Source organism: Cupressus sempervirens, chromosome 3, assembly GCF_028749045.1.
Source record: "Cupressus sempervirens isolate cs-2001-9-10 chromosome 3, ASM2874904v1, whole genome shotgun sequence".
Taxonomy (NCBI): Eukaryota; Viridiplantae; Streptophyta; class Pinopsida; order Cupressales; family Cupressaceae; genus Cupressus; species Cupressus sempervirens.
In genome coordinates, this window is record NC_143120.1 from 1,098,573,740 (window position 1) to 1,098,600,804 (window position 27,065).

The 27,065-nt window shown below is 40.2% G+C and overlaps 1 protein-coding gene across 2 annotated transcripts in view; it reads left to right on the forward strand.

The window, feature by feature from the left end:
• The window catches only part of LOC149570612 (nuclear pore complex protein NUP160-like), a 278,470-nt gene that overhangs the window by 122,957 nt on the left and 128,448 nt on the right, over positions 1–27,065 (forward strand). For both annotated transcript variants that reach the window (XM_089823186.1, XM_089823185.1), the window contains exon 9: positions 17,228–17,348. In XM_089823186.1, the coding sequence (XP_089679312.1) occupies positions 17,228–17,348 (121 nt within the window). The remainder of the gene's footprint in view (positions 1–17,227; positions 17,349–27,065) is intronic.

A 27,065-nucleotide genomic window follows, 5' to 3' on the forward strand; every position in this document is an offset into this window, starting at 1 on the left:
ATGCCTTCCTCTTGCGGACCATGCTCTCCTTAGTATTCGTATTTCTCCTCACTTGTCGCCTCCTCTTTAGCCTCCTCACCTCTTGCCTCCCACTACTTGCCCTCTAGCTTGTTTCTGCTTACTCGACGGCAATAGTGATCTCTTTTCCTATCATCTTGCGAGTCCTAATCTTGCTTGTTTTAGTGATTCTTGCAAGGCCTCCATGTTTGATTTACTTGCTACAGCCATTTGGAAGTCTGCTATCCTTTCCATCCTTCACCGTTACGTCGCTCTCCCTCAGAAGCAAACGTCGTAATACATGTCCCATGAACTCATGGTTTGATGTTGACTGCAAAGCCTTCCATCGTTCAATGCATTTCTCTTTCGAGGCTCATTCCCCCGCGTTTAGTCACCTTCATTCTTCTTACCTTAGTTTTCTTCATTGTAAGAAACGATCTTTTATCGTGTCTCAGTGTAAATTCCTATGCTCCACACTTATCCATAACCCCTAGGATTTTTGGCGCACCTAGTTCCCCCGTTGTTCCCCTCTGCCCTCCATCCTTGACTTTTGCTCCCTAACGTCTCACATCACAACTCTTTATGACATTTTTGGGCAGCCTTCTATCCACCCCATTCCGCCTCCTTACTTTCACTTGTTCACCCCTTCTAACATTTATGAGGCCATCAGATCCATGAGATGCAACAGAGTGACGGATGAGGAGGGGTTCCAGACTAAACTGTTCAAGTTTGGTGGTGTGGTTCTTGGTTCATATCTCTTTATACTCTTTAATAGAGTGTTTTGTACTGGTTTTCTTGTTTCTTGGTCTAGGCATCTGATTTATCCGATTCACAAGACAAGACCTATTTTTGATCGTGGTAACTATAGGATCATTATGATCGGACACACGTTTGCCAAACTTTATGCTAGAGCCTTGAATGCTATGTTAGCCAGAGAGCTTAATAGGAGAGGTTGCAGAGGTAGAGGACAGGCTGGTTTCCGAGCTATTATTGAGGAGGCTAGACACAGATTGGTGAAAGTTTACTACTGCTTTGTTGAATTTCGCAAGGCTTTTGATTATTTCCTTAGGATGGCTCTATTTTAGAGGTTTCGTATAATTGGGATTTCAAAGATGTTACTAACTGTGATCATGAGATTATATGAAACTGTGGTCGGTAGATTTAGGACTCATGAGTGTTTCTTTGTTCCGACCCATAGCACCATTGGGGTTAAACAAGGCTGCCCTCTCTCACCCACTTCGTTTGGTTTGTATATTGATGAGCTTGAGGAAGTCCTCACTCCTAGGTGATGTATGCTACTTACATCAGGTCTTGACCTCCATTCTTCTGTTTGCAGATGATGTGGTTATTCTTACTTCTCTTGAGAGTTTACAAAGGCTTCTTGGTGGTTTGGCTTCCTTTTGTGACCAGCAACAACTTGTGGTTAACCTGGGTAAGACTCCAATTATGGTCTTTAATTGCTTAAAGACCTCTCATCTTCATTTCTTCTTTTAAGGACAAGAGATTGAGATTACTTCTTATATGTATTTGGGAGTGAAGGTTTTTGGACCCTGCTTTAGTATGAGACCAACAATTCAGTCTAGAGTTAGTAAGGGTATGAGATCTCTTGCTATGCTGTTCTTTATGGCTCAGTGGTTTGGGGCCTTCTCTTCTTGTCTTTGACTTGGCCTTGATCGAACGGGTGCAGACATTGCTTCTACAACGTATCATTAGACGTCACAAGTTCACGTCTCATGATATCATTATTGCTGAGTTGGGTGCTCATCCCTTTAAACTTGTGGCCATATTTGACTTGATTTGGTTCCTTTATCGCCTTCGTGGTTTTGTGGATTCGGTTGGAGAACAGGATAGATACTCATACTTGGCGTACTGCTCCTCAGTTGCGACTTCGAGGTCTGATACTAGCCCTCGTGCTCATTGCTAGTATGCGTAGGCAACCTCTTTGTTGAGCTCGATTGGGATTGATATTGACCGCCTCCATACCAGTTCTCGCTAAATGCCCCTGTTCATCTCTTCCCCTCACGTCAAGAGTTAAATGAGCACGTCAGAGTGGATATCTACAGACAATAGATTATCATCACCTGGACTAACCCTTCGGGCGGGTTACGTCTGAGGATGGCCTTCTATGCTGAGCACTTTCTAGAGATCTGTGATGGGGTTATTGTTCGCCCTAGTTACCTATCTTGACGTTGGTGTCATGCTTTGCATATCTCTTTGGGGTCCTTTAAAGTTGATTCTCACCATCTTTGGGCTCAGATCGACCATCATATTGATAGCATAGAACGGATCTGTCAACTTTGTACTCTAGCAGAGATCGAGACAAAGACTCGTTTTATTTTTCGTTGCCCTATCTTTTATGAGATCAAAGGAAGATTTTATTGTGTGATTCTGGACTATTTTTCTCTTTCAACTTTCTTTAGTTACATTGACCAACGGTGTCTCGCGCTTTATCTTTAGGAGGCCACCCTGCTTTGTGATAGTACTTTATAGTCACTTCTTCCTTCCTAGAATTCCTCTGATCAACTCATTACTGCCTTTTTCTCACCCTTATTCCCGTTAGGGCGTTGAAAGGCCATCCAATTGTATTGGTCATTTCAGATCTGTCAGACCCTGCAACATTTTCTTCCATCAGCGACACTCCTCTAGGAGCTCATAGAGATAGATCAGGGCTCATGTCCTCCCACAGTTTTACCCTTCTGTGATGGATTTCTTTTCGAAAACGAAGGACTCCTAATCTTTGCCTTGGCATTTCTTTGTGCTTCTCTTCTCTTTTCCTCTTCTTATTCTTGTTGTTTGTTTCTCTTTGAGACCATTTGGTGCTTCTGCTGTTTTCCTGTTATAAACTTTCAGTCCCATAGACCTTTTGTGGTCTTTTGTTCGACAGTAATACTATTATCTTTTCTTAGATGTTTCATTGTATCCTATGAGGATTCCTCTTTTCCTAGAAGGTTCTAGTTTAGTCCTTTTCTCTTTAGGAATGTGAATATAAACATGGCACCAAATATTCTTAGATGGCTAAAGTTAGGTTTGTTCTTAGAGAAGGCTTCTTCAAGGGTCTTATGTTCAAGATGCGAATGAGGACATCTATTCTAAATGTATTCAACAATATTCGAGGCTTCACCCCAGAGGTAAGTTTCTAGGTTTTAGTCATGCATCATGGCTCTTACAACTTTAACTATAGTTCTATTTTTAATTTCTGCTACCCTATTTTGTTGAGGATTGTAAGGAATTGATAACTCCATCTTGATCCCAACACTTCTACAATAGTTATGAAAGATCTTTGAAATATATTCTTTTCCATTATCAGTTCTTAGAGTTTTAATTTTCTTTCCTGACATGATTTCTACAAGAGTTTTGAATTCTTTAAACGTTGTCAAAGTCTCTACAACCTCTTTACATTTTAGGAAATAGATCCATATTTTCTTGGAGTAGTCATCAACAAAGATGATGTACTAAAAAAGTCCTCCTAAGGAAGGGACAAATATAGGTCCACATAATTCAGAGTGGACAAGGTTTGAAACATCTTTGGGTTTGCTTTCACTATTTTGGAAAGTGGTTTTGATGTTCTTTCCTAAAGCACAACCTTTACAAGTTACTTCATGGTTAGGTTTGAGCTTGGGTAATCCCATTACCATCTTCTCTAAAGAGGTAAAAATCTAAAAAATGAAGATGCCCTAGTCTCTTATGCTAGATTTCATTTTCTTTGGTGGATTCATGTATTAGTGCTGTAGGTGAACATGTGTTCAATTTGTATAGACATCCACGTCTAGAACCAATTTTATGGGCATTTTTAATATTAGAGTTCTTAGGCCAGGCTAAGACTTTTCCTTCCATAAATGTGACCCTGTATCCTTCGTCTTCAAGTGCTGATATTGAGACCAAATTTCTCTATATGCTAGGTACATAGAGTACCTTAGTGAGTTCAAGTGAGATTCCTGATTTAAGATTGATAGTACATGTACCATTCCTTTTACTGGGTAGCTGGTGTCATCTCCAATGGTTACATCATGAACATAGTCTTTCTTGATTGAATCAAATTGTTCTTTAAAACCAATAATGTGACGAGATGCTTCACTATCAATTACCCATGTATTTAATTTGTGTGATTCTTCACTGGATAGAGCAGAATAAAAGGCACAATTTTCTGAATTTCTATTAGTATTGTTGACTTTGTAAAAAGATGCTCTAGTCTTGAGTCTATGAGGGCATCTTGCTGCCGAGTGACCATATTTATTGCATCTAAAGCATTGCATTTTAGAGTAGTCTGGGTGTTTCCTTTTACCTTTGAGTTTTGGTTTCCTTCATCTTTTGTTTACTTGAGTTGAAAGAACTTGAATATCCTCTTTTGTGGAAGTAACACCATTCCCTCAGGATATTAACATGCTTTCTTCTTGTATACAATCAACTTTAATTTTGTCAAGTTTAAGAAACTTGGATCAAGAGCATACTCCTTGTCTAAAAGTTTCCCATTATGCTACGAGTCCTTTTAGAGCCATTATGGTTAATTCTTTTCCATCACAGAGGTGACAATATTTCTTAGCTCTGTTATTTTTAATAAAATTTGAGGAGATGGTCTCTCCTTTATTCATTTTGATGTTGTAGAGTTTATCTCTTCATGTGAAAATTCTGGTGGTATTGTTAATCTCAAACATCTCTTCAAGAGCTTTGAACATTTCATGTACTGTGTCTACCTATGTGATGATGGGAAGTTGATGATCCTTAGCACCATCCACAATTAATTTAAAGGCTCTAGTGTTATCATTTTCCCATTTATCCAACTCATAAATCTCCTTTGGTGGTTGATTAGATTTTTCAATGAATTGTTTTAGACCACTCTTCTTCAATGTTAATCTCATTCGCAATTTCCATCCCACAAAATTTGAGTCACCTTTGCGTCTGTTCTCTAGTCTCGTACCATTTACCATTTTGATAGCTATGGAATTTTAGAATATTTGAGTGTACTAAATAGATAAGTCTGATCAGGATTGTCTCTTAGACCTGCTCTGATACCATATTAAATTTTATATCAGATTTTCCTGTTTTCAAAAGTAAATTATTGATTTGAGTTGCTTGTAATATTTATTCTTATACAATAATTGAGTCTCTGCTATGTAATATACTTTAAGCAGAGCTTTTTAATATCACTTACTAAGGTGTTGCTACGTTGGAGCCAACATGCTTAATACACTAATGAGAATAGCAGAAACAATAAACTTTGTTTGAAGGTCACTGTGGTCAGAAAGCACCAAAGATAAGATAAGATAATAATATTAATGTCCAATAAAAGACCACTAAAAGGTCTATGGAACTGGAATATTACAACATGAAAGTTGACAACAGCAAGAGCACCAAACGGTGTCCGAGAAAAGCGAACAACAAAACAAGAAGAAAAGATATAGAGAGAGGCAAAGACAAGGACTAGGAGTCCTCTCTAGGCAAAAAGAATTCAGTCACAGAAGGAGATGACTGTAGATGGATAGAACCTCTAATCTATCTCTGTGATCTCGTAGAAGAGTGTCACTGGTAGAAGAAGCTGGTTCGGGGTCTGACAGATTTGGAATGACCAAAAGAACTGGTAGAGCTAGACGACCTTTTCACACCACGCAAAGGAGATATGGGTGTGCAAAAGGCAGTAATGAGGTGAGCAGAAGAATGCCAGTGAGGAAGTAGTGACTGTAAAGTACTATCACAAAGCGGGGTGGCCTCTTGAAGATAGAGTGTAAGACACTGCTGATCACAATAATTGAAGAAATATGAAAGCGAAAAACAATTCCGAAACAGTCAGTAAAATCTCCCTTTGATCTTATAATAGATAGGGCAATGGAAAATAAAGTGAGTCTCTGTCTCGACCTCATCCAAAGTGCATGGCTTACAACTCTGCTCTCCTCTATCAATATGATGGTCGGTGTAAGCTCGAAGATGGTGAGAACCAACTTTGAAGGACCCTAGGGAGATATGTAGGGCACGAGACCACCGTCGAGAAAGGTAAATAGGACTAACGATAATCCTCAAATGCAAGCCACCAGGTGGGTTAGTCTAGGTAGTGATAATGTACTGTCTAAAAATATCTAGTTTGACATGCTCATTCGACTCCTGTCATGAGGGAGGGAGATGAGCAGGGGCATTCAACGAGAACTGGTAGGGCGGGAGGTGGTCAATATCAATCACAATTGATCTTAGCAGAGAAGAAGCTTGTGCATATTGACAACACGCATGAGAACATGTATCAAAGCTTACGATAACAACAAAAGAGCAATATGCCAAGTAGGAGTATCGATTATGTTCAACAAAATTTGCAAAACCACGCAGACAATGAAGGAACCAAACGAGATCAAATATGGCTGCAAGACTGAAGGGATGTGCACCGAACTCGGCAAGAATGATACTATGAGGAGTGAACCTGTGACATTTGATGATGCGTCATATGAGCAAAGTCTGAACCCCTTCGATTGATGCCCAATGAAAACCAAGGAGAGATGGGCCCCAAACCACAGAGCCATAAAGAACCGTCAGTCGAACAAGGGAGTCCAAGAGGGATAATTTGGACGAGGTATCTTGAAAGTGGTGTCTAAAACATTGTTTCTCAAGCATAGCAAGAGAACCCATACCCTTATTAAATCTAGATTGAATCGCCGGTCTCATACTGAACCAAGGTCCATAAAACTTTACACCTAGATACACGTAAGAGGAAGTAATTTCAATCTCTTGACCCTGAAAAAAAAAGTGAAGATGAGAAGTTTTTAAGCAATTAAAGATCATAACTTGGGTCTTACCCAAGTTAACCACATGCTGTCGCTGATCACAAAATGAAGCAAAACCATCAAGCAACCTCTATAAACTCACTAGAGAAGAAGCAAGAACCACATCATCTGCGAAAGGAAGAATGGAGATCAAAACTTGTTGTAAGTAACAACCGTCACTTGGGAGCGATGACTTCGTAAGAAAGTTCTCAAGCTCATCAATATATAAACCGAACAAAGTAGGAGAGAGAGGACAACCCTGTTTGACCCCAATGGTGCTATGGATTGGATCTGAGAGACCCTCAGGGGTCCTGAATCTACCCACCACAGTCTCATATAATCTTATAATAGCAGTCAGTAGCATCTCAGAAATCCCAATCTCCCGAAGCCTCTCAAATAGAGCCATCCTAGGAACATAATCAAAAGCCTTGCGAAAATCCATCAAGCAACAGTAAACCTTCGTCAATCTGTGTCTAGACTTCTCAATAATAGCCCGTAAAGTGAAAATGTGGTCCATAGTTTGATAGTCGACTCAGAAACTAGCCTACCCTCTAGCTCTACAACCTTTCGTGTCAAGCTCACTAGATAACATAGTATTAAGAGCTATCGCACGAAGTTTGGCAAATGTGTACCAATTATAATGGTTCTGTAGTTCCCAGGATTAGAGCTAGGAGCGGTCTTGTGGATAGGGTAAATCAGATGTCTGGACCAAGAAGTTGGGAACCTGGTACAAATCACTCTATTGAATAATATAGAGAGATAGGGGCCCAAAACCAAGGCACCAAACTTGAAGAGTTCAGCCTGGAACCCCTCCTCATCTACAACTCTGCTATATCAAATGGGGCCTCGTAAATGTAAGAGGGGGTGAACAAGTGGGAGAAAGGAGGCGGAATGGGGTGAATAGAAGGATTCCTAGGGATATCATCAAGAGCCGTAGTGTGAGAAGTAAAGGAGCGAAAGTCAAGGTTGAAGGACGAAGGGGAGCAACGGGGAAAAAGGGTGCGCTGAAAAAGCTCGAGGTTGCGGATCAGCGTGGAGCAAAGGGATTTGCATTGGGAAGCAGTAAATGATCGCTTCTTGCTGCGAAGAAAACAAAGGTGAGCAAAGTCGGGCGAGTGGGCCTTGAAAGTAGAATGTACTAAGTGATGAAAGCTTTGCAATCTACATCGAACCATTGGTTAATAGGACATGTATTGTGACGTTTATTGCAGAGGGGAAATGAAGTGCGGTGAGGTATGGAAAGGATGGCAGACTTCCAGATATCTGTTGCAAGCAAGTCAAACATGGAGGAGGTCTCACAAGAGTTAGTAAAAATGCAAGATTGAGGAGTCTCGAAAGATGAGAGGAAAAGAGCTCACTATTATCGTCGAGGAAGCGGAAGCAAATGGGGGAACGAGCAGCAACAAGAGAGAGATGAGGTGATTGATGCGGAGGTGAAGCAAGAGGAGAAATGCGAATACAAATACTAAAGAGAGTGTGCTCTACAAGAGGAAGGCGTAATATGGTGAAGTTGTGGATGAAGGGAATGGAGGGAGAGGTGAGGGCATAATCAACAATGCTAGCACCACCACAATAAGGCCAACAAGTGAAGAGCTCATTTCCAGGAAAACAGGAAAGACCGATTAGGATCACAAGACCAGAGGACTCACAAAGCTGCAGAAGATGGCGATGATAACAGGAAATTGGCCCAAGAGCATGTTAGTGTAGTTTTTTATTTTTCCTATTTTGCTAGGTTTTTCTACACTTTTTAATAATCTCACTTAGGTTAATAAAGCATGTCTTATTAGGTGAATGGTTGTGAGGTGTCACCTTCCTACATGTGAGCATCCATTAGCTATCTTGGGAAGATACTTTGCTATTTTTAGTCCGATAGATGGTTGCTCCTCATTGGCTGGTGTTGACACCTCCTCCCTCTTCTTAGCCTATATAAGCATGCTACTTGGCTTGTATTTGCATCTCTTGTTTTTGCATCCTCTTAATGCTATTTTGCTTCCAGCATTTGCATTACTCTCTTGGAGACTAACTCTATGATGCTATTTTGATTTTGTATCATTTGCATTTATAGTTTAGATATTTACTCTTTGCACTAGTTTTCTGGGTTATTAATCTTTTCAGATTCTAACATGGTATCAGAGTTTTTCTATGTGCAAGAGTAGATTTTAGTTTCCTTATTTGAGAGATTCGGGGGGGGGGCAAATAAACTTTATTGTAGTTTTTTGAAAAACGAAGTATGCTCTTCTCTTGCATCTTTGGATGATCCTGAGAATCAGAAAAGTTTTGACAAAAACAGTTTTTCTCTGGAGTTTCAATCTCAAATCTGACAACCAACTTGCATATTTGGAGTTTTCAATCAGTTTTGTAGGTTCCAGCATGCCATTGATGGACTTAAGAAGCTGATCCAGCATTTGCATGTCATATTTTGGTTGCTGGGGTCGTTTTCTGATTTTTGGAGCCGTTTTTTACTGTTAAAGGCGTCTGATTTACACTACAGCAACATCTTCTGTTCATCAGCAAGAAAAACGCTTTTTGGATTTCGTTCGCAGCCCCGAAAAACCATCTGGGTATCTTTTAGATTTTGCATGCAAGTTGTATATTTTCCAGAATCGAGCATGCAAAGCTACAGCCATACCCCTCTTCGTTGGCAGCCGCAGATTTGAATGTAGTTTTCAAATGTCTTGTTCTTGCTCATACGGACTCCGATTTTGATGATTCTTGTTATGAACTTGGCTATTTTTTTGTGCTCTATCCACTAGTGGAGTTATTTTTTGATTTTCATGCATGAATTCTTCAGAAATTGCAGATTCTCAGCCGTGACTATGCACAGTTCTCGTTTTGGAAACTTCGGAGGATCATAACTTTCTCATACGACCTCGTATCGAGGCGATTCTTTATTTGAAAGTGCATGATTTTTCGAGTAGATCGCAGTGGTGCTATTTGTTTCCTTGATTATTGTGCCCAAGTTTCACTTTTAGCATATGCTCTTCATGAGGGTTTGTAATGCATTGAAATCAAGACCACTAAGTATCTCTTTCTAGTGGTAGTTGTAAATGCACTAAAATAAAGTGCCAAATCATATTTCTTTGGGGGGGGTTCTTTGATTGAGTAAAAAGGGGGGGGCATTGTCGTGGCTGGGTTCTCTTCTTTTTAGCATTTCTTTGCATTCCTTCATCATGGATCAAACAAATATGCCCATCCTAACTCCATACAATTACTTTGAGTGGAAATAACGCATGATAATTCACTTAAGGACAGCTGGATTAAATAGGATAAATATGGGACTTGAAACTGAACCTGCTAAAGATGAAGACAAGCCTAAGTGGTTTATTAAATGTGATGAGGCATATGGAACATTGTGTTTGTCTGTTTCTCCTGACTTGCTATTTCATATTGAGTCTTTGGATACACCAAATGAAGTATGGACAAAGCTAGAAACATTATTTGACACACAAGATTCAATGAGGGGTCATATGCTGGAAAATGAATTAATTAGTTTGAGTCCAGGCAATTTCAACACAATCCAAGATTTCTTCACCAAATTGAAATCACTAAGGCTGCAGTTAAAACAATGTGGAATTGAAAAGAAAGATGAACAACTGATTCTCAGTATTCTCTCTAAGCTAAGTTTAGAATATTCTGTGTTTGTCTCTACCTTCTATGCTACTAAGGGTGCACTTGGTACTCAATTCACCATGCCATCTCTAGATGATTTTGCTGTCAATCTCACTCGAGAACAGGACAAGCTAATCCAGATGGGCACTCTTAAGTCCTCTAAGTCACATGCCTTAGCAACCAACCAAGGCACAAAAGAACAAAAAGGACAAAGTAGTAACAACAATAGTAAGGATGAGAAACAAAATAATAGTGAGGAAAAGAAGGATCGGATACCAATTGCTTCAAAAGCAACTATTGATACCTCATCCTCTAAGGGCGATAAGCCTAAGAAAGAAAAGGTTAAATGTGCCTATTGTAAAAGACCCGGTCATGATGAACATAAATGTTTGAAGAAACAAATTGATCACTTGACATACATTCTTGAGAAGAATAATATTAGTGTTCCTGAGTCTATCAAACAAAGTTCTAATGAAGAGTCTAATAAGGCAAAAGAAAACAACAAGGGGAAAGGAAAGGGCAAAGCTCTTGTTGCAGTTGCTTCCTCACCATCCACTTGGGTTCTTGATTCGGGTGCTTCGCACCACATGGCTTCATCTAAGGAAGAACTTGCATCCTTGGAGCCATGTACTATGCCTTCTATTTTGATGGGTGATGACACTCCTATTGAGGTGTGTGGGAGAGGGTCTGTTGATGTGGGGGATGGCACATTCCATGATGTTCTTTGTGTACCCTCATTATCAACTAATCTCCTATCAATATACCAAATCACTCACACAGGTTTAGGCAAGCGGGTTGAGTTCACTCCTGATTCAGTGGAGATACGTGAGTTGCATAGTGATTCTGTAGTTGCAGTTGGGAGAGCAGATCATCAGTCACGACTCTATCTGTTTTCTCACTTTGTTCCTGACCCTCCTTCATCTGTTTTGCTCACTCACTCTAATGATGTGAGTAAATTATGGCATGAGCGGTTTGGCCATTTTAACTTCCGCTATTTGCATCAGCTCAACCAGTAGAGCATGGTCACAGGGTTGCCTTCGATTCAATTCTCAGGAGGTGTTTGCCAAGGTTGCATTCTTGGTAAGCATCCTAAGGAAAAGTTTGACAAAAGTAAGGCATGAAGAGCTTCACAAATACTAGAGTTATTTCACAGTGATTTGGCTGGTCCATTTCAACATCCTTCTTTCAGCAGGGCCCGATATGTCCTCACATTCATTGATGACCTTTCTCGATATACATGGGTGTACTTTCTCAAACAAAAGTCAGAGGTATTTGATCATTTTCAAGACTTCAAAAATTTTGTAGAAAAGCAATTTGGGAAAGCCATCAAGGTTTTGCGCACAGACAATGGTGGTGAGTATGTCAACCATCGGTTTGAAAGATTTTGCACTTGAGAGGGGATTGATTTACAGCATTCAGTTCCATACAATCCTCAGTAAAATGGTGTTGCAGAACAGAAGAATAGATCCTTGAAGGAAATGGCAAACTGTATGATTCACTCTAGATCTCTTGCACCACAGTATTGGGCAGAAGCCATTAACTGTGCTTGTTATATCCAAAACTGTGTTCCTCACCGAGCCTTGAAGGGAGTTACTCCTTTTGAAGCTTGGAGCGGTCAAAAACCATCAGTTAAGCACTTTAGAGTTTTTGGCTCCCTTGCATGGGCCCACATTCCTACAGAGAAACGTAAGGCCTTGGATCCGCAAAGCAGACCTTGCATATTTGTAGGTTATCCTGATGGTGTGAAGGGTTATCGGTTGCTCCACCCTACTACACATGAGTTATTCATTGAGAGGAGTGTTCAGTTTGAGGAGGGATCTTCAAGCTCACTTTCTATCACTTCTCCAACTCCTTCTACCTTGACATTAGAGTCACTTGGAATACATGACAGATCTTCTGATGAGTCAGATTCACCTAAACAGTCTTCTACCTCTACTTCTGATGCAGAAAGTGATTCAGAGAACTCACCTCCTTCCTCTCCTAGTCATCATTCAGAGGTTAATGATTCCCCTCCAGATTCTCCATCTTCTTGCCCACTTTGGGCTAGACACACCTTGCAGTCTGCAGGTGATTGGGTTGGGGATCCATCAGACACCAGGCGAACTCGTTCACAATTCCAGGATGCTCCACATGTCTTCATTGCTACTGCCTCAGATCCACAGTCCTTTCATGAGGCTGCTGGTATTTCTGAGTGGGATACAGCTATGCAGGAAGAGTATAGTTCCTTGATGAGGAACCACACTTGGGATCTTTTCCCTCTTCCTAAAGGAAGAAAACTTGTTCGATGTAAGTGGATCTATCGGACAAAATTTGCAGCAGATGGGTCAGTTGACAAACACAAGGCTCGCTTGGTCGCCAAAGGATTCTCCCAGGTTCCTGGGATTGACTACTTTGAGACTTTTGCGCCAATTGCCCGAATGAATTCCATTCGAATTGTTCTTGCCATTGCTGCAGCTAATCGTTGGGAAGTACATCAGATGGATGTGAAGAGTGCTTTTCTTCATGGTGACCTTCATGAGGAGATCTACATGGAGCAACCACAGGGCTTCCTTCAGGATTCTTCACTTGTGTGTCGTCTTCGAAAGTCTCTCTATGGCCTCAAACAGGCTCCTCGGGCCTGGTATGCCAAGATGGACTCCTTCCTTCTATTAGTTGGGTTCACTCGGTGCCATTTTGATCCTAATGTGTACATTTTGCAATAGGGTGATTCACTAATATTTTTGGTTTTGTATGTTGATGACTTGCTGATCACAGGAAGTTCTTCACCCACCATTAAGGCTGTCAAAGTGGCCCTTCAGGACAGTTTTTTGATGACTGACTTGGGCTTGTTGCATTACTTTCTCGGGATTGAGATCCTTCAGTCTCCTTTTGGGATCACCATCACACAATCCAAGTATGCTCTAGATTTACTCTCGAGGTTTCATATGGCTGACTGTAAGCTTGCTCCGACTCCCTTCCTTTCTGGAGTCAAACTTGAGGCTCAATGTTCTTCTCCACTTGTTGATGGCACTTTGTACCGCCAACTTGTTGGGAGTCTCATTTATTTGACTCATACGAGACCTGACATCTCCTATGCTGTAGGCATGGTCTCTCAATTCATGCAGGAGCCCCATGAGTTACACTGGAAAGCAGCCAAGCGGATCCTTCACTACATTCAGGGTTCTCATAGTTGTGGGATTCACTACGCAGCAGGTATTGAGCTTGATTTGGTGGGCTACACAGATTCAGATTGGGCAGGTGATTCTGAGGATCGCAAGTCTACTTCAGGGTATAGCTTCTCACTTGGGTCAGGTCCTGTTTGTTGGTCAAGCAAAAAGCAGTTTGCTATTGCTTTGTCTTCTACTGAGGCTGAGTATCGGGGGGCTGTAAATGCCGCCACTGAGGCCATTTGGATTCAACATCTTCTCACTGAGTTTGGTATCCAGATCAGACGGCCATCAGTCATATTTTTTGACAACCAGAGTGCCATTCAGATCTCACGGAATCCAGTTCATCATCAACGGACCAAACACATAGAGGTCCACATATAGAGACACTCACTAAGGTCGACAAAAGGGTCACTGTCCTCAGTACCATGAATAGCATAATGGGAAGAAGCTGATGGGATATAAAAAACAGCAATAAAGAAATCTCTCTGATGGTGACTTTTACGATCAATGCGGATCTACAATAGTCTGGCAAATGTATTAGAGTGGACAATAGAACTATGACTGGAAATATCATCTCTAATCAAACAGGCCACACCACCAAATCCACGGACCCCATCAGAAACACACACCTCCTCTCTGCAAACAGATAACTATTGATATCCTGAAAACCCAACAGAGGACGCATAGGATTGTTATGAGTCTCGGTAATGACAAGTATATCCACGGACCCCATTGCATCTTGCAAAAGACCGGGTAATGACCATAAAGATCCATTACCATTCCAACAGTTAACAAGAATGGAGCAAGTGGGGGTCTCCCTCTTGTTCGACTATTGGTGGGACCGTCATTTGGTCTTGGGGGCCTGTCTCGCTTCCCATCAATTGGGGGGAATCTCGAATAACTGCTTTGAGATTTCTAATAACTACCTATTTACCTGCCTGCCTAGCCTCTGCCATAGTACCATGAGCCTGTGTTAGTTCTACAACTTGAGCCTTTGTGAGATCTTCATCTAGGAAAATCTTAGAAGGAAGAGTGAACAACTTCCAGTTAGCTTTGAGAGCATGGAGCCTATTTGCAAGTGTGAGAAACCGGATAAAGAGGACGTCATTATGACCAACCCAACACTTATCCAATGTGATGTCAGAGAGACCAAGCTGATTACAAAGGAAAGAGTGTCTAGTTGAGAGAGGATTAGATGTAGGAGGGAGTCCATGAACCTGCCTCACATGCTTATTTTCAATCTTCCCTTGAACCATCTTGTCAAAAGTAGCTAGAGGCGTAGCATCTATGTTATTGCAAAGGGAGGCCCACAACTTCACTTTCTGTTCGGTTTTAGAGATAAGAGAAGAATGCTTCGCTGCTATAACTTTCTGTTCCTATTATGAAGAGGACTGTAGTAATATGTGTTCAATTTCGATGTGTATTCTTTGCCAATGGCTAATGTCCCATTGGGACTTGACTCTCCACATCCATACTAACAAACCTTCATTTAATATTTTAATCTCTTACGACCATCCATCAAATTTGTCGGTCAAAACAATGTAATATTTGGTCAGAACAATAGTCGGTCAGAATATTATTATTATATTGAACATTTAATTTATTAGGTATATATATATTATATATTAGAAGAATACATATATTACAATCAAATTATATTGTACAATAATAATAATAAATTGAAAATAAAAGATTATTTTTACCATCATTTTATCCTGACAGAACTATAACGTTAACAGCTTCCTTCTTTATTTACTGTTTACATAATGAGATGTAGGGCAGTACAAAATGTACATGGGCATCAATTGATCTAGAGTGTTTTTTGTTTGAACGACTGAATAGCTTAGGTAGTTAAAGTCTAACATTATTTATCAAAAAGAGAGTCAAATTAGTCAGAATTATTTTGAAATATATAGTTTCAAAACTTGGAGTTGGCAAATGTACTGTCCCTTTTTTAGATTTTTAGATTTTTTTGCCCTTCTTTTGGATTATTTTGTGAAATCAACAAAAACTAAAACAGCAAACTGAAACAGCTGACCAAAAACTCACGAACTAAACCCTCATGTACTAATGTAAATTTTCACTTGCATCTCAAACAGTAAATCAATCATGTAGATGCTCACTTTCATCAGTTGCTCTTCCAATATGAAATGTAAAACAGTAGTAGCCCAGAATAATGATAATGTTTGGATCTGAGATGGAAATTATCTGAGAGGGATTAGAACATCATTTGGAAATATCACAATGGAACCCAAACTGATATTTTTTCCAGATCTCTACTGGTTGGCAAATCAAAATTATGGTTGATGATCAGGCTGCGACCCTCCAAAAATGGCAACAAGTATCATTGTATGGCTGCGGCTAGGAAACTGCAATGACCTGTCCTAAGTTTTGGCACCTCAAATGGTGACTAAAATTGCAGATTGGAGCAATGAGCAATGGCAAATCATCCTCAAAAGGTTTACAACTCCTCTTCAATCTATTTTAGGATGGTGCAAGACTTCACACTAGCAAGGTGAGGATATTGGCCATCAGCCACAAACCCACAAAATTGTGGTTGCTCTTAACTATGAATAATATTAGCAAGTACTGATTTCAAAAAAAATAACAATCTTAACTTTTTCTTAAGAAACTACACATGAAACACAGCACAGGATCGAGTGAGTTATTTGCTGGTCGACTAACTGTGAAATATCTATGCTAATTTTGAAAAAGATTGCTATGGTCAAATCTCTAAACACAATTGATGGGAGTTGAAACATTTAGACTGATCATATTTGTACAGAAGGCATATTGAGCCCCCCTATTGATAGGACAATTGCAAACATGGGAGTAGTTGTTCAACACATGAATATTGATGCAATAAAAAACTTGTCTTTGGTGGCCCATCACATTGGATCGTGGAGAAGGATAGGATCCACAGGGAATATCATAGCTTCCTCCCAAATGGAAAGCTTTCCAAGGAGGAGGTAGAGCTGCGGGAACACTCCTGCTTATCTGGCCACTCCTTCCGTCATACTCCAACTGGGCCTTCCCCAACCAACTGGCCTAAATATGATGTTCCAAATGAAGAGAAGGTGGATGCAAACATTGAAGAAGGGTCTTCAGGCTCTTCAGTCTAATTAACTCTGTAGGGGCCTGGTGATGATAAAAGCCCTCAAATTACTCTTCTTGCTTGATCAACTTGCTGCTACCAATCTCATAATTTTTCATTAATTTAGATCTGGTTAATTCTTGCTAAAGACAGACTTTTGCAAAGTGATCATTAATAGATGATGCTTTGTCTGTGGTAGATATGCATCTTCTCTTTAAGCATTACTTTTATGAAATCACCTTTGAAATTGGTCACAGGTTTTTAATTTTTGAGTTTCTTATTGGTGGTGTAGTGAAGTGCTGATTTACCAGATCTTTTATGGAATAGCTCATGCCCTCTGTTTTCGGTCTTTTCTGAGGCACCTGATGATAAAGCTATCCTAGATTTATATGAATCATTGAATACATAATTGATATTTAGCCCTGATTTTTTTAGCTAATGTCATGGGTGTTATTTTCTGGTTATTTCCAACTGCATCTCAGTAGGATATAGTTCGTGTATGCCTGCATTCTACTTTTAATGAATGACTTATCTCCTTCCTGTTTTATTGTATGATTCTGTATCTCAATGTATGCTTTTTTAAATATGGTTCCCTTGTCTAACTTTTTTGCACTTATATTTGGGATTTTGTTTTGTAGAGGAGGCGTTTGTAACTATGTTCTGCAAGAGAGTTGGATTGCAAATGAAATCTTGCAGAGTTCAGAATTCGATGTGGATAACCTTATTTTGGTCCACCACTTCATATATTCATCCTTTAAGGTATTGGACGTATTTACTATTTGGATATCCAAAGTATGATTTCTTTTTGAATTATATGGGTAGGCACAACATTAAAATATATAATTTTATCTCTTCTGTTGCATCTTTAACATGTTTAGAAGAGAAAAGTGTACCGCCTTCAGTTATTTTTTCCTTATTTTTTAATCCTGTGTTCCAAATAGTAAAGAGTCAAATCTCAGGTCTAGCCAATATAATTTTGTTAATGTCAATGGCATGGTTAGACTTGTAACATTTGATTTTTGTTTACCGCATAGATTAATTGATTAATGCACACAGGTAATGAACAAGATTAGCAACAACAGTACTCCTTTTATTATTCGCATATGCCAAAGACATTACATTATGCTTACAATGATGATTACAATGATTTCCCACGGTGAACATATACCGTTCCGAAGAACCTTCTTGAAGGGGTCCATCAGCTACACAATACAATATCTACTGACGACACCACCTGTCGGCTACACAATGTCTACCGACGACATCAACCCGTCGGCTACACAATGTTTACCGACGACATCAACCCGTCAACTACACAATAATATTTACTGACGACATCATCCCTCCCAAAAGAAAAAGTCGTCTCTGAACAACAATGACAAAATATCCGATACAGATGAACAAAACAGAATACATTAACTGACTAACAAGATAGATCTGTTTCAGTGACACCAGTTTCACATTCGTCCTATGCCTCCACCAAATTGATCTCCAAACCACGTTACATCTGTAGCCTCTGTCAACACAATACTGTCTCCTTAGTCAAGCTGACCTTGATAGCCACCTGTGCCACTTTCTTTGCTTCCAACTCTGGATACACTAAACTAGGTGTCATTGTACTGCCTTCAATTGGATGATCAACTCCTTCCGAGCTCTCTATGCATCCACCAAGATAGCTTCATGTCCAACACCTACTCCAAGCGCCTCAAAGTGTATCACCCTTGTCGAAAGGCTTGTTCTGTTGTTCTCTCCACCATTGGTACATAGACACTCCCTGCCTGAAGTAGCTCCAGGTTTCATCAACTGGTCATACTTCCCATGACTGATAACCACAACGACTAGGGGTCTAGGGGGCAACGCCCCCAGTAGGGTCAAGGGGCAGCACTCCCACGGTGTCATGTCCCCATTTTGGAGGCAATTTGATTTAATTAATTAAATTAATTAGGTTGTCCAAAATAATGAATATTTTATGAGGATGACTAATTAATTATTTTAATTAAATAAATAAGTGATATTAAGTTAATTATTTATAAAGTTATCAAATAAATAAATATTAAAAGGTAACTTTATATTTAATTAATTTAATAAAGTGACTTGAATTATAAAATATTTTTTTATAAAGTCACTTAATAGATAAAATAAAATAATGTTCTAGAAGTTTCTGGAGAAAGTGGAGAAAAAGAATAAATAGGCACCCCGGGCTTCATTCTAATCATCCAGTTGTTTATTTCTCTCTTGACATCAAATTGTGATTCAGTCACATAGTCTATTGTGGAGCCAAGTGGTTTCAGATAGTTAGTTGATCTTTGGGAACGAAAACTCCTTTGGATTTGCATAACTGAGGAAGTGAAATATCTTCTGAAGGGTTGCACATTTGGAGGTGATACTTCAGTCACTTTAGCTAGGGCATCATTGGGCCTAAGGCCATTTTTCAACATTTTAGCATTTCAAGAGGCATTTTTAGCAGGGCCGAAATTATAGGAAGCCATTTTAAAGCAGAACTGAAAAAAGCAGGCCAAAAAAGCAATCCGAAAAAAGCAGGCCAAAAAAGCAGACCCGAAAAAAGTAGGCGGAAAAACAGTCAGAAAAAGCAGCTTCGAAAAAAGCAATCCGAAAAAGCAGTTCGAAAAAGCAAAAACAAAAAAAGCAAATCTGAAAAAAGCAAGGTTGCACGGGTACGTGGGTACGGGAACGGGGATGGGTACGGGAACGGGTACGGGTACACATATTTTTCAAAATAGGGGACGGGGGTACGTGTGTATGCCTATTTTTTCTATATTATTAATATTTTATAGAAAATATAAAAATCAAAATATATGTCATGAGTCATGACATTGAGCATTCAAAACAAGAAATTTGAAATATATATATATATATGCTATTGCTGAATGTTTAATGTTTAAAGTATTTTTCATAATAGGGGACGGAGGTACTTGGGTATGTCAAACTTATTTAAAAATTATACCTTTATATTTATAAAAAATCTGAAATTATGAGTCATGACAATGGTTTTTCAAAACAAGAACAGTGATAAAGTTTGCAAATGTAATGTATTGTTTTCAGTTTCAGATTTGCTATATGTTTGAAATAATAATACATGATAAATGCTTAGATGCATAACAAAGAAGGCAGACTTTAAACACGAACAAGAGGATCCTAAATCATATAACAGTGACATATTGCAAATGATAAACTTATGACTTGAACAGTGATAAAGTTTATTGTTAATGAGTACCAAAGTTTCAAACTGATTTGGTATTGAATTAAGTTTGATAAACAAGCTAATACAAAAATAAAAAACCAAAATCAGAATCTTAATCAAGGTCCTTAGCTATGATGCTCTCCACCGAGTACCCGGTACGTGGGATACGTGTACCCGGTACTTGGGTACGTGGGTACTCGGTGGGTACGAGTACCAGGGGTGTGGGTACGAGTACCCATGCAACCTTGGAAAAAAGCAAGTGGAAAAAGCTGATCGGAAAAAAGCAAAGCAGAAGGGGCACCATTGTAGAAAATTATTACAACCATCTACAATTAGGTTCTTCACTTCTCATTTTGCATATTTTTTGAGAAATGTAGGTTTTCAGCTGAGTACAAAATATAGCTTCAGCACTTCACTATTTTCATATTGTACTTGTCTTTGTTTGCCATTTGGCATTATTGGTATCAAAGGAAGGCTAGGATTTTGCAATTGAAAGAGCATTGTAATTTTTAGACTATCTATATTGCAAACCTAGAGTTTGATGATCAACTTATTAGTTTGCATGCCAATTGTTTGACAAAATGTCAATTGGCTGTAAGTTCTCTTTTTGGCATAAATAATGTTATAATTTTGTATACTAAGTGTTTATATTAATGACACTTGGTTGTAAGTGCATTAATACCATCTTAGGTTGCATCCAAAGTATTTGTCATAATTACTAGTTGTTGTAGTTGCATTTTGCAAGTAGTTTAAGTCATATTTGTATTGAATATTGCCAAAATTAGTTGCACATTCATGTTAGGTCATTGTTTAGATAATTTGGAGTCTTTTTGTAAGCATTCTCTTTGATGCAAATCGAAACAAGAGTCATTGCAGCAATTTGAAAAGTTATATCAGTCATATGACCTCTTGTATGCAAAGTGTTTGACAAAATTCTTCGAGCCTTCAATCAGCATTTTAAGGTCGGAATTGAGCAAGACTATTACAGTGGTATCAGAGTTTGCTTGCAAAGTGTTTGATGAAATGTCAAACAACTGAAGTATAAAGATTTTTGGTGTTTGAAGAAGTTATAACCTATTGGGGTTATTACACACGGGGTCAGGCGCGCTCCTTGTCGCGATACAGGGCGGGGTCGAGGGGCAACGTCCCTGCCGCCAAGACCAAATTAGCACTCCGAAACCCACCCAAAACTACATAGAACACGCCATTTTTGTGATTTTGTTTTGATCCCACACTCTTTCTGGCAACCGCTGATGTTTTTACTTCCCTTTGGCATTATGCGTTACTCATTCTGAACATCATCGAGTTGTCATCTTTTTTTTTTTTTTTGTTGCTCCTTCTTCTGCCCGCTGTTGTGCCTCTATCCTCTGATCTGTGTCTCTGTCACTCCTAACTGCTCTGATGCTTTTGCCTTTATAATGCAGGGTTCTTGCTCCTGCCACTTTGGCCTTTCCACGGAATATGTCTTAATATATATTTGTTCCTGTAGCTTCTTTCTTTTCCCTGCAGCTATCTTTAAATTCGGGTGGAAGATTTCTGGTCCGTTGAGGTGTTGTGCCCTAATGAACCCATGAAAAACAATCATCATTTCTTGCATAAAGTCGTTTTTGAAGTTTTGGCAAATCATCCTCCTTATTTCGTCCCTTACCTCAGTGCCATGATGCTCAAACTTAAATCAGTGAACTACAATCACCAACTGTGATTCATCCGAGGGAGATTTAAGACATCCCACAAGTTGCTTTAATATCTTTGATATAAGATTTTGCCGCGGCTAACATAAGTAAGCATTTGTGGGAATACTACTCTGTCCACGGGAGTGCAAATTTTATGTCATGGTTTATCAAAAGCTACGTGTGGAAGGGAACAGGTAAAAGCGAGGGAACCTGGAATGCAGCGTTTGCGGGAGAAGAGTTAAAGCCACGAAAAATGTGAAGCCACAGACGAAGAATATAGCTGCAGAGTCTTAATGCCAACCGCGGGAGCCTGTTCGCGGGGTAAGTGTTCGTAGGACAGGTGTCCGCGGGGCCATTCGCGGACCTTGTCTCTTTTCCATTTTTCCAATTTTTTTCCATTTTTTTTCAATTTAAAAAAAAAAAAAGTACAACAAACTCACTTTTCCCTCTAGACTTTGGCATTCTATGACGACAAGGGAGTCTTTCTGTCATGGTACATCTTCAACTTTGACCCGTTGACTGCCTGAGGCACTTCTTGTTCGTTGAAAGTCCACAATTTTATTGCACCATTGTCACCTACCTCCTGGATCTGGTATGGCCCGACCCACTTGATTTTAAACTTGCTTGGTTTGATTTCATTTTGTCCATCATACTTAAACACCAATTGCCCCGGCTGAAACCTGTTTAGTTCCAGGTGCTTATCATGCCACGCTTTGCGTCTGTTTTGTGTCACCTCCGTGGCCCATTGTGTGTGCGGTCATCACTCATCTGGATTATTTCCTTGCTGTCAACACCTTTTTACTAATTTTATGGTGCAGTGTAACCTTTTCTTTCCGCTCAGTCCGTTCACTGTGTACCGGACGGTGGGATCTTTCCTTTTTCTGGGTTCATACTGTGTGTTCTTCCCCTCAGCTTCAACCGTAATCGCCTTTCCTTCTTCCACTTTTCTGTATTCCTTCGAACATTCATTTTCCTCTTCTTTCTCACCTTTGTCCACCCTTAACATATTACAGCTTGGAAAGAGTTCGTAGTCCTCTATTTGCCAGTGGAAAAGGCCATTTAGCTAGTTTAGGTCATCGTCATTCGATCCTCTTTCTAGTCTCATACTCCTTTGTCCAAGTCCATTCTTTTCTTTCCTTCGTTGTCACTTTCGCCTTCACCTTCTGAGTCTGTCAACGCTGCCTCCTCACCTACCATTTATGTTTGTAAATCAATGACGAATTTCCGCCATTTGCTTTCAAGTGATAGAGTGTTTTTCTTCCAGTCGTGTTTAACTTTGGCTTGAATAAGCCATCTATGGCCCAGAATGGCGTTGTATCCTTTTCTCTTTAGCGGGATCATGAGGAAGTCAAGTAGGAACGACTGTGTGCCAATCGTCATTGATTGTGCCATCAGGATGTCGAGAGGTTTAATGCCGTGTTAGTCCGCTGTCAGCAACTGAAATGTAGGTGGCCACAACGTCGGCTATCCCAACCTCCTCCAAGTATCCTTAGGTAAGACATTCATGTCGGACCCTCTGTCGACTATTGTGTCTGTCAGCACATTTCCTAGAATCCCCATCTCGACAACCGCCGGATGCCGTCCGAATGTGAGTGCTAGCAGCATTGGGTCTTCTCCACCTACGGCAATTTTCTTCCCTCTTCCTGGTTCTCCTGGTAACTTAACAGCTGGCGCGATATTTGTGAGTGCCGATCAGAGTCGAGGCATTGTGAGCAACATATCGCCTATTTTGACAGGTACCTTAGTTTGTAATATCTGGCGTACGATGTTTTGTTCCGCATAGTTCCTTGCTAAGGTGCCGGTGCGGGTGCCAGTGGTGTCCTTCAACTAAGATGTCCCCGTTTGTGTTGCCTTTTCAATTTCTGCCCGAGCTTCCTCCAATTTCCTCTTTTCTTCCGTCGGGTCGGGATACAATTTTGCTTGACTCTATGTCATTGCTAGAACCTCCTTTTCGTTCGTCTCGACGGTGATCAAATTTACTTTGGATTTTGGGCACTTGGCATCTTCATGATCGCCAGGTCCGCACCATCTGCATAATAATTTTGGTGTGTTTGCCATTGTACAATCCCAGGCAAAGTGGCCCCACAAATTACATGATCGACATTGAACCATCAGTCGGCCGTTTGCATCGTACTAAATTCAACTTCGGCTGCCATTGTTATTGTTATTGTTCGCATTGTTGTTGTTCTGCCCATGTCTATTATTTCTGTACCCTCTAGACGTGGCACCCTCCGTACTTGTGTTCCCGCTCCCTCCAGACATGGAAGCCTCCTGTGTCAAGAACACTTGTTGAGGTCCTTTGGTCTTCATGTTGAAGGGGCATTCTTTTGTGGAATGTTCCATGATCTGGCAGATTTGGTAGAACTTGTTCTTTGGATAGGATCCCTTTGTGTGACCTTCTGCCTTACATTTTCTGCACCATAGCTCGCTTTCCTTTGTTTCTTTCTACATGTTCTTAAATTCCTTCATCATCTAGATCATGTCCTTCTGGAGAGCTCAGACCTTTTTGCTGTTGTTTTCATCATTGCAACTCTCTTTTTCCGAAGACGCATCGTTGTCTGACTCGGAGGAGCTACTCTTCTTCTTCTTCTTTGTTTTCTGCTCACTTTCCAAGTTCATCGCCCGATTGTATGCTTCAGTGTATGATGACGACGACACAATCTTCATCTTCTTTCGCAGCTTCGGGCTGAGACCTTCAACGAACCATCTTTTTTGTAGCCCATTTGCCGGCTTATTTTCCATTTTATTTATTAAGTCTTTTAATTTCTTGGCGTATACTTAGACAGTTTCATTCTTCCTCTGCTTTGTGTTGTATATCTCCGCTATGATCTCATTGTCGTCGCATAACAGTTGAAATTCTGTGATAAACTCTTTAATGTTGTCCCAACTGGTTAACTTTTGGGGATCTGTATTAGCAAACCAATCAATTGCGACACCCCGTAGGGTTGCCGGAAACTGCTGGACTCATTCGTTTGTATCTGTTATGCCATTCGCCCTCCAAATCGTTTCGCATGTTTTACAGTGTCGGATTAGATTCGCCATTCCATCACCATCAAACTTTGGCAACTTTTCCTTCGGTCCAGCCATTATTACTTGGTTGTGTACGGGTGCTGTTCGGCACTCCCACACCGACGCTTTGTACTCCCACACTGGCGCTTTGCACTCCCACACTGTGGCTTTGCACTCCCACATTGGTGATCTGCACTCCCATACCGGCGGTTTGCACTCCCACACCGGCGCTCTCTCCAACAGTTGTGTTGTCTCCAACAGCTGTGATCTTTGGTGAAGAAGGGTCTTCCCATTCCGGAAGTGTATCGCAGACGAAGAGTTTACTCCATGCTTGTGCTCCCTCGGCACTCTGAGCCGTGCGAGTTAATTTGCTTCTGTCTGGATTCTCTTCCCTCGGTGAATACAGGTTCATAAATTCCTCCCTTGCTTCTTCCACCAATTCCACCCGCTCTCGAGTCTCCTCCAACAATTCTTTAACGCTTCGGTGTCCGTCGGCAATCTTCTGAACCTCCGTCTGCGTTAGGCCTGTTGCGCCAAAATTAAATTTCCTTGAGCTGTGCGGATTTCATCTTTGTCCTTAAGCTTATTCTTATTTATGTTTAACTGATTCAACTTTAGTCGTCATTCCTCAGCGTTTGTTCCAGGTCCATCAGGCAACGATGCCAAATGTTTACCGCATAGATTAATTGATTAATGCACACAGGTAATGAACAAGATTAGCAACAATATTATTCCTTTTATTATTTGAATATGCCAAAGACATTACATTATGTTTACAATGATGATTACAATGATTTTCCACAGTGAACATATATAGTTTCGAAGAAGCTTCCTGAAGGGGTCCATCGGCTACACAATACAATATCTACTGACGACACCAACCTGTTGGCTACACAATGTCTATCGACGACATCAACCTGTTGGCTACACAATAATGCTTACCGACGACAATTTTGTTTTTCCAAATTCTACCTGTATGTCTTTGTGTAAGTCCTTTTGAATAGGACTTATGCAATTGGGCGAGGTCCAAAATACTTCCCTCTCTAATTTAATGTAAATTAAGTTACAAAGCTTTATGAATACTCATTTCATCATTTATTGCTAATTAAGAACTTCAATGATCAAGCCTGAATTTGTTGGCTGCATAGTATCAATCAAGACATCCACATGATGTTTTAGGTAAAGGCACAAGGATGGAAAATGGAGCTGAAATATACGAAGAGAAGAGGATGAATGCTGTGGTAGATCAATCCATTTCACAGAGCTAGAATATTGACGGTGTCATTTGCAAAAAAGTAACATTACTATCAGTGAATTAGAATTGGCAAATACATTGTGTTGGTTCCCAAAACCACAGATTGGAAATCCAAGAGCTTGCCAATTCTCCAATAGGATTTCGAATCAGTTCTGGCCAACGAACAAGAATAATTCAAATTCCCCTGCACTTCAGGCTTCGCTACACCTAGGTGGGTGGACCTTTACTTCAAACCTAGTCGCTTTGTTCAAACCTGATTGCCTAGTGAGGCATGTAGAAGGTCTCATGCTGAAGTGTTATGAACTTATACATTCTTTTTGCTAGTAGTGCAGCCCAATCATATACTCTCCCTTTCAAGATCCCATTCATCATCCCTACCAATGGAAATGAGATATCGGATGCGCTGCTTGATTTTGTGATTGACTCTTCACTAGGTCCATGAGGCAACGCCAGTGCCCTTTCTGAATGTTGGAATTCCTTAGTCCTCTACCCTTCGAAGTGTCCATGAGAGCTTTTTTTGTTTGCGACAGGTCAGCACATACAAGCTGTATCAGCTGTGCCTTCACCTCACGAATTAACTTCTTTGACTTGATATCAATTTTCTTCCCCCCCTGCACATGGCCATGTATTCCAAATACTCGTGTGAAATCCGATGCCCTAAATGAGATTGCTAGGACATGCGCAAGATAAGTAGACGAATTGGCTCGAGAGAACCGATCATATGTCTCTATCATCGTGGGCAGAAAGTCTTCATAATCCCAAATGCAAAACACTGGCATTTGTATTGCCCATTCCACTTGCTCCCTCCAGATGCTATTCTTCAGCAGATGGTTCTTGGGTGTATCCTGCCACTATTTCCTACATGCACCATTCAAGCCTTTGAAAGAGATATTTTGTGGTGTGAGGTGAGTGGGTGCAACCACTGGCTGTGTTACCGATTTGCCCATTTTATTTCTTCTTGTGCTTGTGCCTCCTACAACATGAACACCTGAGGGCAAAGTCTTCACAATTATGTTCATGTTTGTGTTGGTTACTGAATCTTCGTCTAACTTCTTCCAAGCTCTCTTTTCGACTGATTGCATAATTGTCTCCTCTTGTCTTTTTGTGTGTAAACAAAAATGGTTAGGTTTTCTTTCACTTGCTCCAACTTCTCAACTTCCTCGTGTTTGTATGGCAGTCGTACAATTGTCTTGTCGAGAGGTCTCACATTTTGTTTTCCTTTGGGATCATACAATATATGACGCGTGCATTTCAGTTCTGTGTGGCCGTATGACTGTATTTCTCCTTCTACTCGCTTGGTATGGTCATACTGTATGACTGTATGGTCTTGATTTATA